Consider the following 14,839-nt stretch of genomic DNA (forward strand, 5'->3'; position numbering starts at 1 on the left):
GTGGACCAGGGCAGTCAGAGGAGAAGAGGGTAGGGGATAGGGAAGGCTTCTGAGAAGTGGTCCAGGCAGGCCTCGGTCCTTGATAACATGATGGCCAGGGTGCAGGGTATGTTTTAGCCACCCCAAAGCCACATCCACAGAGAGGAAGCTTCCACTCTTCAGGACGGGGAAGGAATGTGTCTCCAGCTTGGGAAACAAGGAGAAACATGGAGAGACAATGCCCAATATTAATCACAGAGAGAAAGTGGCCCAGTGCTGTTTGGCTTCCTAGTATCATCGACTCAGTGGACATGAGTTTGAGCAAATTCCAGGGGATGGTGAAGGACAGGGAAGCCTGGCGTGCTGTAATCTTTGAGGCCGCAGGGAGTTGGACATAACTGAGAGACTGAACACCACCAACAACAATCTATGGGATCTGAGAAGCCTGCAGAGGCTTCCAGAAAATTTGAGGCAGCCCCAAAGGGGAAGATGGCCAGGAAACCCTTGGGATGGGTGATCTTTCAGGGCTCAGAACAGCCTGTTACATTCCACTTGCCTCCAGTTCTCCAGACCCCGCATTCTTGAGCTTTCCAGACAGGCTTCAAGACAAGGCAGGAACTCTCATCAAATACTTTTTTGAGGGAGCTTAGAGGTCATCTAGGGGGCTTGCCTGGTGGCTCAGGGGTAAAGAATCCACCTGTGATACAGGAGATCTGGGTTTGATCCCTGGGGCTGGGGGAAGATCCCCTGGAACAGCAAATGGCAACCCACACCAGTATTCTTGCCTGGCAAATCCCATAGACAGAAGACTCTGTCAGGCTATGGTCCTTAGGTGTCTCAAAAGAGGCAGACATGACTTAGCAACTAAATGATAACAACAAGATGTCGACTGACATTTACAGGAGCTCCATCCCTGGAAATCCAAGTCCTGGGTCCCTTCCTGGGAGGGAGGTGGCAGGGTTAATCTCAGGGCTGGGGGAGGCGGAGAAAGGCCTTGAAACCACACAGTGAAGCCAACCAGATTAATAGAAGAAGGGGGGTGGGGGGAGACCATTAGGTAGACAAAGAGAAAATCATGCTGGAGCAATAGAAAGGGAAATCTAATATCAACTAGGGAAAAATAAATGGAGATTAGGGCAAACAAATTAGCTTTAATGGGTTCAATGCTAATACAAGAATAACAGCCGAGCTGCGAATGCCTTTGAGGAGATGGGCTAGAGAACCAGAGCAGTCATGCAGGCAATAAAGACAAGACAGCTCAGGGAGGGGGGACCGGCCAGAAGAGTGAGGGGAGGGGGCAAGGTAGAGAAAAGGGAAAACTGGGAATGAATGAGTTGGGGGAGAGGTGCAGGGGAGGAGTCTGTCATCTTGGACAGGAGTGGAGGGGACTGGGGCAGGGAAGGGGCTGAGAGGAGCAGGGGCCATCAGCAAGGGATGGAAAGAAAAACTAGCAAGACAGTGGACGAAGACTGAGGACAGAGGAATAAAAACCTGCATAGGAAGGACTGGGGGCAGAAAGGGAGTGGAGGTAGATGGCAATCAAGACATGGAGGAGGACAAACCAATGTGGAAGAAGGGGGAAATATAATGGAATTTGGTTCATTCTCTGGCTAAAGAAAACTTGTAAGAAAGGAAAAATTCAACCTCAACAGCATGAAAACCTAGAGAGGCTTCTGAAGTGGGCTTTGCCATGCACCCATGCTTGGCAGGTGATGTGAAGACACATTTGCCTGCAGAGAAAGGTCTGACTGTCCATCTGGAATGGCCAAAGGCTGCCAGGGGCAGTGCCGGGAGCACCTGGGAGCCCTCACCTGGAGTCTCAGTTCTGCCCTTTGGTAATGATGCACCCTTGGGCAAGTTACAGACAGTCTCTGCTCGCAGCTCTTCATCTGTAAAATGGGGATCATGTGCTGTTATGAGAACTGGATGAGAAGATGCAGATAGAGAGCTCAGGCTGGCTCCAAAGTGAGCCCCTCCCACCCCGCTGGCTGTCAGTCTTCTTCCTAAGCATTGACTCTGGGGGGGTTGTTATTCAGTCTGTGTTGTTCAGCTCAGTTGTGTCTGACTTTTTGTAACCCCGTGGACTGAAGCACGCCAGGCTTCCTTGTCCTTCACTATCTCCCAGAGGTTGCTCAAACTCCTGTCCATGTAGTCAATAATGCCATCCAACCATTTCATCATCTGTCATCCCCTTCTCTTCCTGCCCTCAATCTTTCCCAGGATGAGGGTCTTTTCCAATGAGTTGACTCTTCGCATCGGTGGCTAAAGTATTGGAGCTTCAGCTTCAGCATCAGTTCTTCCAGTGGGTATTCAAGGTTGATTTCCTTTAGGACTGACTGGTTGGATCTGCTTGCTGTCCAAGGACTCTCAAGAGTCTTCTCCAGCACCACAGTTCAAAAGCATCAATTCTTTGGCACTCAGCCTTCCTTATGGTCCAACTCTCAGGTACTTACATGACTACTGGAGAAACTATAGCTTTGACTGTACAGACCTTTGTTGGCAAAGTGGTGTCTCTGCTTTTTAATACACTCTCTAGGTTTGTCTAGGTTTGACTCTAGGGGGAGTGCGGTGAATACTGAAAGTAGCCCGTCCTCCCTTTCTCCTTCCCCTTTTAAGAAAATCTCGGTAAAATACCAGCCAAGCTTAATTTTTTCCCAGTTAGAGACTAATACAGGGAAATCCTCTTTATCCATCCTCTGTCTCCCTCCCTCCACCTCTGCCAGTCCTCTCTCCCTGTTGGAGATGAAAGAACAGGGCTACACCCTCCCACCTCTGGGCTGATCTAAGGCAAGAGCATCTGAGGAAGCCAGACCTCTTACCTCTTATTCCAAGGGCTCTGGGAGACCCTCAGATCTGCCAAAACATCAAAGTGTAGGGGGCTGGGAGCTGGTCCTCATGACCTTACAACCTGGGGGTTTCTTGGGCTGCATTAAAGTGCATGAAAGCCCCATAGGAGGGACAGTGGCCAACAGACTAGGAGAAGGAATCAACAAGAATAAGCCCATAAATCAGTGACTAACCACCCAGCCAGGGAACCCAAGAGGGGAAAGAGGAGCTGGGATGACTTCCTGTCCCTCAGGGAAATCTAGAATCTCACCTTTTGCTCATCACTCAGGATTTTGAAGGAGGAAAAGCAGAAACTGATCCAGGCAGGAAGAAGGGGTAGATGGGGTGCAAGAGATTTGTCACTTGCAGAGAAATGAGTTCATTAAATTAAAACTATTCCCATAAAATTACAACCTCCAAGAGGGTGAAGATCCACCTGTCTTAATCCTGTACATCCCCGGAGCCTGGAGCCATGCCTGGCCTGGGAGCAGTGATGGTCAGATGATCATGGAGAATGTTTTTGAGTACTATGCACGCATCGTGTATAGCATACAACACTGTATAGATCACACAACACGCCTAGGAAGAGAGGCAGAGAAAGGTGAGGCTCATGCCAAAATCAGAGGGGGAGCAGAGCTTTGTATGTAGGCAGTCTGTCTCCTGAGCCTGCTCTTCTAACCTCTACCCTATACAGCTTCAGTGGATGAAAATAAATGAATAAATGACCCTCACCCCACTCATCAGGGCAAGAGGACAGATTTGCAAATTGCTTATAGTTTGGGCTTCTATGAAGGACTGACAAGTGTGCCACGCAGAAGTGCTAAAAAGCTGAAGGATGAGACAGGGCTTTCCTCTTGTTGCACGTGGTTCTTGTCAGCATTGCCTCACCAGCAGCAGGTGATCCAGAGACAAACTCTCCAGGAATCCAGCCTCCTGTGCCCCTCAGATGGATGAGCGGTAGCCAAGAGTTACCATCACCTTGGAGGTCCAAGCCCAGCCCCCTTGGCCCATCCTCCAAGTGTCAAGGTTCTGATAAGTCCAACCTCTTCCATTTGTTCCCTGGTCCTAGGAATGGGGGCGTCTTCCCACAGTTACTGTCTCAGGGTTACCCCCGTGCTCCTCTCTGCTCTTACAGCCTCCAACCACCTAGATAAACAGGTCCCTCTATTCAAGCACCTCTGCTGAAATACCTAGAAACAGGTTTGTGTTTTCTGATCAGCTCCTGACTGATGCTCTACTTAATGCCAGAGGAGGTCAGAGGAAACAGGATCCCAGGACTGGCTTGGTCATGTCCTTGGCCTTGAACCCAAAACACAGCACTGAACTCCTCGGCTGTGAGGTCTGGGGAACCAGTTTCTTTTTTATGGACAGACATCAGGGGTAACATCACCCCACAGCCCTGAGTCACAAACTTATCAAGTGTGTCTCTGAGTCAGGGATGTCCCAGTTTCCAGGAGAGGAGGTTTTTGCTATCAAACTGTGGTCCTCCCTAGCTGGAGCTGGCTCTTGTGGCTCTTTCCTTCGGTGCACGTAGAAATCTCCCCACCAGCACTGTAAACCCCTCATCATTCTCCATAGCCCTCTATGGCCAGGGGTAGGAAGAAAAGGCTTCCCAATTTGGAACCCAAGGTTTTGAGTTGGTGACAGTCTTCTTATTGGTGTAAACTGGTGACAGGAATATTCATCTCACGGAATTTTCCTGCCCAACCGACAAGGATGCATGTGAGCCATTATGCTCCCCGCAAAGGTGTGAGCCTGACAAGTGTCACACCTTAATGATGACCTTGAAGGTTGGATGTAAAAGCCAACTGAAAGGCCCTTGCATTCATCCCATGGTTCCTGCAGAAGGAAGGCAGACCTCTCTTTTCCTGTGTCATGATGTCTGGGCCTCCTGTTTAAAACAACTCATGTCTAAGAGTATGTGTCATTGAAAGAGACGGAATTCTGCTGAAAGCAAAGAATGTGTGGGCTTCACTCAGCTTGCTTTGGGCCTGCTTTCTTTCCTGCCTCCCTCCTTCCCTCCTTCCCTCTCTTTCCTCCCTCCCTTCTTTCCTCCCTCTTTCCTTCCTTCCAACAATGAACTCAACCAGCATTTATTGGGTACCTACTGTGCATCAAGCATTACATTAGAGATTAGGGTTTCAGAGACAAAGAAGCCAGGCAGGGGCTTCCCTTGTGGTCCAGTAGTTAAGAAACTGCCTTGCAATGCAGGGGGCATGGGTTTGATCCCTGGTCAAGGAACTAAGATCCCACATGCATCATAGCAAGAAAGCCCGTGGACATAACTACTGAGCCTACCACTCTGGAGCCTTTGAGCCACAACTAGAGAGTCCATGCACCTCAATAAAAGATCCTGCAGGATGCAACTAAGATCAGACACAGCCAAATAAATAAACACATATTTTAAAAGAAGAAGAAGAAGAAGAAGCCAGGCAGAGGGAATATCCTGTGCAAAGGCCCCAAGACAGGAGGACACAATGAGCTCCAAGGTCACACACAAGGTCTCTGAGCGTGTAGTGCGGAGAGTGTGGTAGGAGGTGGCCTCTGACGAGGCTGAAGGTCAGGTTTTATGCTTGCATGGCTGATGGTATTGTGACCAACCCAGACAGTCTTAGAGGAGGTGCCTCTGTCACCCAGAAATTTCTGATAGCAAGCTGAATATAAACATGGGAGAAGGACTTCCCTGGTGGCTCAGTGGTAAAGAATCTTCCTGCCAATGCAGGAGACACGGGTTCGATCTCTGATCTGGGAAGATCCCACATGCCATGGAGCAACTAAGTCTGTGAGCCACAACTACTGAGCCTGCGCTCTAGAGTCCGGAAGCCACAACCACAGAAGCCCACACACCCAAGAGTCCATGCTCTGCAACAAGAGAAGCCAAGGCCATGAGTCCTCACACAGCAACCAGAGAGTAGCCCCTGCTCGCTGCGACTAAAGAAAAGCCCACACAGCACAACAAAGTGTGGTCAAAAATAAATAAATAAAATTATTTTTTTAAATGGGGGAGAGATCTGGACTAAAGATAGCTGGATGCCCAGATCCCATCAGTACAGGGTTAGAAAATAAAACAAGGAGAGAGGGTGGGATCACCAAGGATGATGGTGTAGAGTGAGGCAGCACTGAGGCCTGAATGCAGCCTGAAAAAATGTAGATAGGATAGAACAAAACAGGGAAGACACCCCATTAAAGAGAAACACAAGGAACCGGGACCAAGCGCCAAGCCTTGTCATGGGAGCCTCTTTAAGAGGGCCAACTCAGCACCTGCCATCCACCAACTTCCTAGCATCTGAGCACCTGCTAAGCATAAGGCATATCGCAAGGTGATCCCTGAATAGCAAGGGATGAAGGGAAGGACAAAGGGACAGCCAAGTGTGACCACTTGTTGAGAAATCTGGTTGACATCAATAAGAAAGAGAGGTTTCCTAGTCAAGGGGAGGTTTGGTTTTGTTTTGCAAGCAGACGCTGGGGAGGCAGCATAGATGAGTTTAGTTGTTTGGAGGTCCAGGGGATGGGCCTGGTAAAAAAAAAAAAAGGAGACATAATATAAAGTTAGTTACCTCTTCCTTGGTCTCCCCTGGTGGCTCAGACAGTAAAGAATCTACCTGCAATGCAGGAGACCTGGGTTCTATCCCTGGGTTGGGAAGATCCCCTGGAGGAGGGCATGGCAACCCATTCCAGAATTCTTGCCTGGAGAATCCCCATGGACAGAAGAATCTGGCGGGCTACAGTCCATGGGGTTGCAAAGAGTCAGACACCACTGAGCGACTAAGAATGCACAACTAATATAAAAGACAAAGACATAGGAGGCTAATGGACAGAGTTGCGGCACAGGTGGAAGGAACCAGTGAGAGACGGATGAGAGGAACAAGCGGCAGTCTCACCGACCTATTGTCTCTCTTCTCTGGTCACCCTTGGGAGAAGGAGTGCAAGGCACAGAGACCAAGATCGCGCAGCAAGTCCGGGGTAAAACCAGATGCACACTGCTGCTTCTCAGCGTCCCAGCCCCTGTGTTGTAGTCCAAAGGCCTAACATGCCCAGGTAACCTAAACCTCACAGATACTGGAGGGACTCAGCATGTAGACTTAGGGTGGAAGGTGGGACAAGAGGCTGGAATAATAGGTCTCCATGGCCCTGGAGCATCTTCCTTGGCAGTGATTTGAGGCAGAGGTCCTGGTCTTTATTCCTTTCTGTGCCAGAAAGGCATGGAGCCTAAGGGAACAGCTGCAAGGTTACAGCAGGAAATCACAGGCCTGCAGGTGAGTGTGCTGGGGAGACAACATCATGGGGCTGAGATGGTCAGAGACTGGGTAGCTCTAGCACGGCCACCATGCTTGAGGCAGAGGTCCTCAACCTTTCTGGCACCAGGGACCTGCTTCCTGGAAGACAATTAAACTACCGAGTGGAGGGTAGGGGCATGGTTTCGGGATGATTCAAGTGCATTACATTTATTGTGCACTTTAGTTCTATTATTGTCACATCAACTCCACCTCAGGTCATCACTCATTAGATCCTAGAGGTTGGGGACCCGTGCCTTGGGGAGGACAAGCGGGTACAACGAGATTTACAGGACACCCGAAAGCATCCATTGCATCCTCCACTGTAGTCCTTCAAAGGCTCAGATGCTCATCTTGACAGTTCTTTTAGGCTGAAACAAAAATCTCCAGATAGTCAAGTGGAAATTTTCACAGCACAATACATTGAATCATTCTTGCTTTCGGGTTAGGCAGCAATGTGAGAAATTAGATAGAACATAAAGGGGGAAAAGTACCCAGCCATGGACTTGGGGGTCTCACAGTGGAGAATCCACTCACCATCACAACAGCCCCCCTCACATTTGTAAAGCATTTTTCTGCCACGTGTATTTACCAAAGTGTTAATTAAACTTTTGTAACAGGTGCTAGGTAGACAAAGACAGGATTCCTGCCCTTGAGAGCTCATAAAAGAATCTAAGCAGATCAAGGTATTGTCCAATGCAACCAGTGCTGTGACTAAGACTCGGGCTGTGGGGCCCAGGGACTTCTCTGGCAGTCCAGTGGTTAAAACTCTGCGCTTCCACTCCAGTGGCATAGGTTCAATCCCTGGTCTGGGAACTAAGAACCCACATTCTGTGCATGTGGCATGGCCAAGAAAAATTAAATCAAAATTGAAAAAAGATTGTGGGGCACAGGGAAAATATCCTACATCTCAAGGGTCCAAGGATCCGTGCACATAACAGGAATTTGGGGCAATGACTTTTCTCTTGTCCTTGTGCATGTGTGCTCAGTCGTGTCTGACTCTTTGCAACCCCATGGGCTGTAACCTGACAGGTTCCTCTGTCCATGGAATTTTTCAGGCAAGAATACTGGAGTGGGTTGCCATTTCCTCCTCCAGGGGATCTTCCTGACCCAGGGATGGAACCCATGTCCCTTGTGTCTCCTGCACTGGCAGGTGGAACCTTTACCACTAGCACCACCTAGGAAGCCCCTTCTCTTTTCCTCCTACCATCCTTACTCCTCAGAGCCCTGTTAAGGAGTGAAGAATGATAAAAGAAAGTCCTCAGATCTCTCCAAATGGTCACTTTTCCAAAATATACATTTCTGGATAGCAGGCTTCACCCAGAACTTTGTAGAGCTCTGTCCCTTCACTATAGGTTCAGAGCTCTCTGTCCCCAGGCAAGCTGGCATCCCTTTGTCTGAGGATCTCACAGTCAGAACCCACTTATGTCCAGCCAAGCCGTCTTATCTTCTTCCTCCACCCCCACGACCTCCAGACCAACAAAGGGCCTTTGTTCAGGAAGCCTCAAACCTCTTCCTGGGTCACACCTTCCCCACCTCCCACCTGCGCCCAACCAGGGGCTCCTACTCATTCCTGGCTTCCGGCCTGAGAGCCCACCTGGTCCACAGCCACATGGGCAGGTGGTCAGCATGGTGGGTAGCCCTGGGGCAGGAAGGAAGGATGCGCCCACCTCTAGGCTGCTAGTCTGGTGGTGACTCGCCCAAAGGCGTCCACTCCCCCACACCGGATACAGGAGGGACAAAAGACTTTGGGTGACCAGGACTCGGCTCCAAACCTCAAACCATAGGGCCCATCTCCATCTGCAGCCAGCACGCTCTTTCCACACCCTCTACCCTGCCTCTCCGACAGCCACAGTAACTGTCTTTCCATGTCTTGAGAGCACCAAAGCCTTGTGTGTGGGTTTTCTTCCTGTGGAAGCTTCTTCTCCTGGTTACCTCCTAGTCATTCTGCCCTACAGCTCCCCTCTGACCGCTTATGGGCTCCTCTGGCATCTGACTTACCTCTTCCTAAAAACCTCTCTCTTAACATGATGATTCCCAATTCATCTGATTGTGTGTGTGTTAGTCACTCAGTTGTGTCCGACTCTTTACCACCCCATGGACTGTAGCCACCAGGCTCCTCTGTCCATGGGATTCTCCAGGCAAGAGTACCAGAGTGGCTAGCCATGCTCTTCTGCAGGGGATCTTCCCTACCCAGGGATTGAACTCAGGTCTCCTGCACTGCAGGCAGATTCTTTATCGGCTGAGCCACCAGGGCAGTTCAATTTATCTGACTGCATCTCTCCAAAGACTGTATGTTCCTCAAGGGCCAGCTTTCCTGTCTTGTTCAAGGTGACTTTCCCAGTGTTCTGATATATACTCAGTACTTGGTATATATGGGCTTCCCAGGTGGCTCAGTGGGTAAAGAATTCACCTGCCAATGCAGGAGACATAGGGAATGCAGTTTCCATCCCTGGGTCGGGAAGATTGCCTGGAGGAGGAAATGGCAACCCACTCCAGTATTCTTGCCTGGAGAATTCCATGGACAGAGGAGTCTGGCGGGTTACAGTCCATGGAGTCACAAAGAGTCAGATAGGACTTCAAGACTAAGCATATACCCACTTGGCATATATGTGTTGAGATCAAAAGAGATGAAAACTGTAATATGCAAACAATAAAAATCATTATTCTAAGAAGATGGGGCTGAGGTGGGGGGTCTACATGCAGTTAAGTTTTTCTCTGAAATTTTCTTTACCAGCCATCACCTGAGGTCAGCATCAGACACTGCAGGATGTTTTGTTTAGCTCTTAATAAGTGGATAGAAACAATATGCTTGAAAAAACCCCCAAGTTTCTCAACTCCTAAAATTAAAACAGGCAGTAAATGGAGCGTAACCCTTAAAAATGTATAAAAAATATATGGTGAGAAAGACAATATCATATGATATTGCTTATATTCACAACCTAAAGAATTGATACAAATGAACTTATTTACAAAGCAAATACAGATTCACAGACTTAGAGAATAAACTTATGGTTACAAAGAGGGGAAAGGGGTAGGAATAGATTGGGAGTTTAGGATTGACATGTACACACTGCTATATTTAAAATAGAAAACCAGGGACTTCTCTGGTATGCCAGTGGCTAAGACTCTGTGCTCCCAGTGAAGGCGGTGTGGGTTTGATTCCTGGTTGGGGAGCTAAGATTCCATGTGCCATGCGGCATGGCCAAAAAAATAAGTAAATAAAATAGGTAACAAACAAGAACCTACTATTTAAAAAAATGACTACATGGTAAAATACTATATACATGGAGGGATAAACAAATTAATAATAATAAGCCTTGGGGGGAAAAGAAACTACTCTTCAGAAGGAAATTTAAATAATTTTTTAAAATAATTTAAGCAAGTTTACAGAATAAAAGAAACTACTGAAAAAAGACATTAAAATAGTCAGAGTCAACCCAGGAATCTAGCCCAACACCCTTGGCATGGTAATATAAAGAACTCAGAAGTCAATAAAATGAAATAAGTCACCAGTGACTTCACAGCTTAGGAGCCCGAGGTATGAGTGCATCTTTCCTTTCACACCGATGCCAGATGATCTAGTAAATAACCCTTCCAGAGGGTTCCGGAGAGTTTGAGTCTCTAAGGATACCTATCAGCAAGTCCTTTAGGAAGATTTAGGACAGTGACCCCCCACAGCTTCAATGGAGAAACAGGATAGGTTTGTTTTTAAGGCACAATTCCCAATTCATGCTACCAAAAAAATAGCCTTTGGTTTTTTTTTAACCAGTTGCCTTTCTAGGGGTGAAGACTTCCACCTGCAGGAACCCTAGCTTTCAGATGTAGTGGGCCCAGCATGAACACCTTTGCTCCTAGATGGCTTGGCAGTCTTAAGTTCTGGAAAATGGGGACAAAGATGAGCTGCTCAGTCTTATCCCTTTGGGTGGCTCTCTGGTGCCCCCTTGTGTTCAGTGTCTGGACCCAGAAGAGCCAAAAGCAGCAGGAATGGAGTGAGGGTGGAAAGGCTGAGCTACTCTCCAGGACTGCCTGTGGCTAATGAGAAGTCAGCCCTCTCCAAAGCGGGCTCAGGCCCCTCTGCTGAGCACCTGGGATATCTTCCCAGCCCTGGTTGAAACACACTGGCCAGGGCAAATTGCCTAGAACTGGACAGGTGGAAGCAGTGCCCAAGGTCACCCAGTGCCCTCCACTTAGGGAGATGGATCGTAGCGTCCTTCCTGCCAGGTGTTTGGCTAGCGGGCTTTTCCTCCTGACTCAGTGCCCAGGCCAGAGGCACTTGTAGCCTCTTAAAAAAAAAAAAACAGACATTGACCGCTCTGCTGAAGACAGCTTGAGCCCCTGAGGGGTCATTGCAAGGCAGTTCTGAATGTGCTAAGTCAGTGGGTGGTAATGAACACAGTGTGCCTAGCAGAGGCATGTCCAGCCCTCAGCAGTAAATAGTCCTTAACGGGCTGACACAGGAGGCCTGGGAATGGCTCTTCCTCCTTGCCCGTCTGCCTATTCCCCCTGACTCCCACCCCGGGGCTCTGCCATCCTCGCCAGATCACCAAATCATCATGCTGGGACCATGGCATCTCTAGCGTGGGACTGTAGGGCCAAGGCCAAGTTTCCAGGATCTGTTCTGGCCATAGAACAGGGCTCTCCCAGCAGCCCCAACAGGAGCATTTGTTCCTGGTTAGATCTTGACCCCCCATCATGCAGGCTGAGTCACATCAGTCACATGAATGTTCACTGTCACTCTCTAAGCCCTGGTCTCCTCGTTGGTCAAAGAAAGACCTCAGGCCTGAAGCTCGCACCCCCAGAATCTAGGGATTTTAGAGAACTGAGTATGTCGATAAATCTAACAGATGCCTTCTTACCTATAAGCCTTTGCACATGCTGTTCCCACTGCCTGGAACAGTTTTCTTCCTCATCTCCTTCTCTAGTCTGACACCTCTTTATCTTCAGCCTCAGTTTAGACTTCTCCAGGAACTCTTCTAGGGCTTCCCTCATAGCTCAGTCGGTAAAAAATCTGCCTGCAATGCAGGAGACCCAGGTTTGATTCCTGGGTCAGGAAGATCCCCTGGAGAAGGAAATGGCAACCCACTCCAGTATTTTTGCCTGGAGAGTCCCATGGTCAGAGGACCCTTGCAGGCTATAGTCCATGGGGTCGCAAAGAGTCGGACATGACTTAGCAACTAAACCAATACCAACAGCAGGAACCTTTCTCTGGCCCCCTGAGCCTGGGCTTGGTCCCCTCCAGGGGTTCCCACAACCCCTTTCATGTCCGAGTCCCACTGCTGGCTCAGGTCCACTGCAGGTGTCCCAGATGTGGCCATGCCATGTGGCCACCAGCTGGTCTGACTCTTCACTTGAACCCCATGGGGCAAGTACAGGAATCACATCTACCTTATCCAACTCAACGTTGGGAGGGCCTGGTACAGTGCCTGCCATGTAGTAGGTACTCAATAAATATGCATTGAGAATAGTGGATGGGCTCAGAATGAAACAAAGGCTGGGGCTGGAGGGTAGGGGCCGAGTCAGGAAGGCAGCTAAGGAGACAGGCGCACATCATGGTGTGTCCATGTTCTGCACCACTGCCCACTGCCTGGCACATCAGTCCTGGAAGCCCCAGAACGTGGGCCAGTGAGGTCTCTGCCTGCCGCTCAGTGCTCCAAACAGAGCTCAAGCTGGGAGCCCAAGGACAAGGCCCACTCTGTCCTGGCTCAACCAGAGAAGCTCTGCTTTTATTCTTTTGAGTCTGGGTTTCTCATTGTCTCTGTACTTAAAAAATCTAGTTCTATAGTTCAAAAGAAGAATGAGAATGAGAAACTTAAATACCACTGATTTCTTCGTCCCATGCCCTCATTTTAGAGATGAACAGAGGCGCAGAGAGGACATGGAGACTTCCCCAAGATCACACAGTTCAGTGTCAGAGTAGGAAGACAGACCCTGAATCCTCAACTCCTTAGATACTTTCCAGAGGGTAGAGGGAGGTGGTGGGATTGTTATTTGGAGTGAGGTGCTGAGGGTCTGAGAGGAGACTGTGTGTGTGTACTCTGTCATGTCTGACTCTGCAAACCATATGGACTGTAGCCCGCCAGGCTCCTCTGTCCATGGAATTCTCCAGGCAAGAATACTGGAGGGGTTTGCCATTTCCTCTTCCAGGGATCTTCCTGATCCAGGGATTGAACCTGCGTCTCCTGTGTCTCCTCATTGCAGGTGGATTCTTTATCTGCTGAGCCCTCTGGGAAGCCCATGAGAGGATACTGAGCAGACACAAAAGGTCCCCAGAGTGGAATGTGCCCCTCTGTGGCATCATACATCCCTGCCCCTGCCACCCTGAGCTAGCCCCCCTCAGAGGCGGGAAGCAGAGGGGTACAGCAGGAGCCCCAGGGGTGTGACCAACAGAGCTCACGTTTAGGGGCTCTCAACAGCCAAGGCCCACATGCCAGCTGATTCTCTGCCTGGTGGCCCTGACAGCAGTCCCCCGGGATTACTGTCTTTCAGGTCATGGAGGGCTGAACCAGCTCGGAGGGGCCTTTGTGAATGGCAGACCCCTGCCTGAAGTGGTGCGTCAGCGCATCGTGGACCTAGCCCACCAGGGCGTGAGGCCTTGCGACATCTCCCGCCAGCTCCGTGTCAGCCATGGCTGTGTCAGTAAGATCCTTGGCAGGTAAGCACAAAATTCACCCCCACCCCCTTCCCTCCCAGGGACTCGGGTCCACTCTGGTGTCCGGCCTGGGTCCCAGGACCTGAACAGGATGTGGTAGGGCTTCCGGGCCTCGCCCATCTACTGCTCATCTGTGTGGTTTCCTGCTCTTCCTTCCTCCCTCGTCCATTTCTCCTTCCTTTCCTTTCTTCCTCCCCCATGGTCTCCTCTGCCCCACGTCCCGTTTTCTACAGGCTTCTTTGTTCCTAAAGCAGAAGAATCTTCCCCAAAGGCTTTCCCTCTGCTGAGACCAAGGAATGGACATAAGTTTGAGCAAACTCTGATAGGTGGTGAAGGACAGGGAAGCCTGGCATGCTGCAGTCCTTGGAGTTGCAGAGTCAGACATGACTGAGTGACTGAACAGCAATGAGGGGGGTGGGACACACAATCAGAGGTGGCTCCTGAGGTCTCACTCCAGCACGAGGGGTGTCTGAGTTTGTGCTTCTCAAACTGTAACTCCCAGAGCTCTTGCAATAGAAGCACTGCAGTGTTTTGATGAAATGCAGATCCTAAGCCTCAGACCAGGCCCATGGCAGCACCCTCTCTGGGAGCCAGATCCGGACACCGTGATTTTTATGAGATGACCAGGTGACGCTTATGAACGCTAACTCTGGAGCAGCAGTTCACGACCCTGGCCACACAGTAGAGTCACCTGGGGAATCTTAATTTAGAAAAGAAATGGATGTCTTAAGCCCCAGCCCATACCAGTTAAGGCAGAACTTTAGGGGAATGAGCCCAAGTTTGGGTATAGAGTTAAGCCCTAAGATTCTAATTTTCTGCAGCCAGAGCTAAGAACCATTAACCTAAAGGTTCAGGAGGGACCAGGAGCAGCAAAGGGTAGTCCAACCTGGAAGACCACTTCCAGTGGAAGTGCCCACGCGCAGGGTTTTCTGGGCTTTGTGTCAGTTCATTATCTCCCTTACCCAACCCATAAGTGAGATTCAGGAGGAGTTCTGGTTCAAAGAGGTCAAGGCCTGTAATTGGACGTGGGAAGCCCTGCCTCCCTGGTGGAAGTCATCAGGGAAAATTGTTGTCCCCAGGTCTCCTGGGGTCAGGAGAGGGGTTTCTC

At 49.7% G+C, this 14,839-nt stretch overlaps 1 protein-coding gene across 1 annotated transcript in view; it reads left to right on the forward strand.

Annotated features, from left to right (window-relative positions):
- The window catches only part of PAX8 (paired box 8), a 61,760-nt gene that overhangs the window by 20,838 nt on the left and 26,083 nt on the right, over positions 1-14,839 (forward strand). The window contains exon 3 of the mRNA XM_061156110.1: positions 13,569-13,734. Coding sequence (XP_061012093.1) covers positions 13,569-13,734 — 166 coding nt within the window. The remainder of the gene's footprint in view (positions 1-13,568; positions 13,735-14,839) is intronic.

The sequence above is a fragment of the Dama dama genome, chromosome 11 (genome assembly GCF_033118175.1).
Source record: "Dama dama isolate Ldn47 chromosome 11, ASM3311817v1, whole genome shotgun sequence".
In the NCBI taxonomy this organism is placed as follows: Eukaryota; Metazoa; Chordata; class Mammalia; order Artiodactyla; family Cervidae; genus Dama; species Dama dama.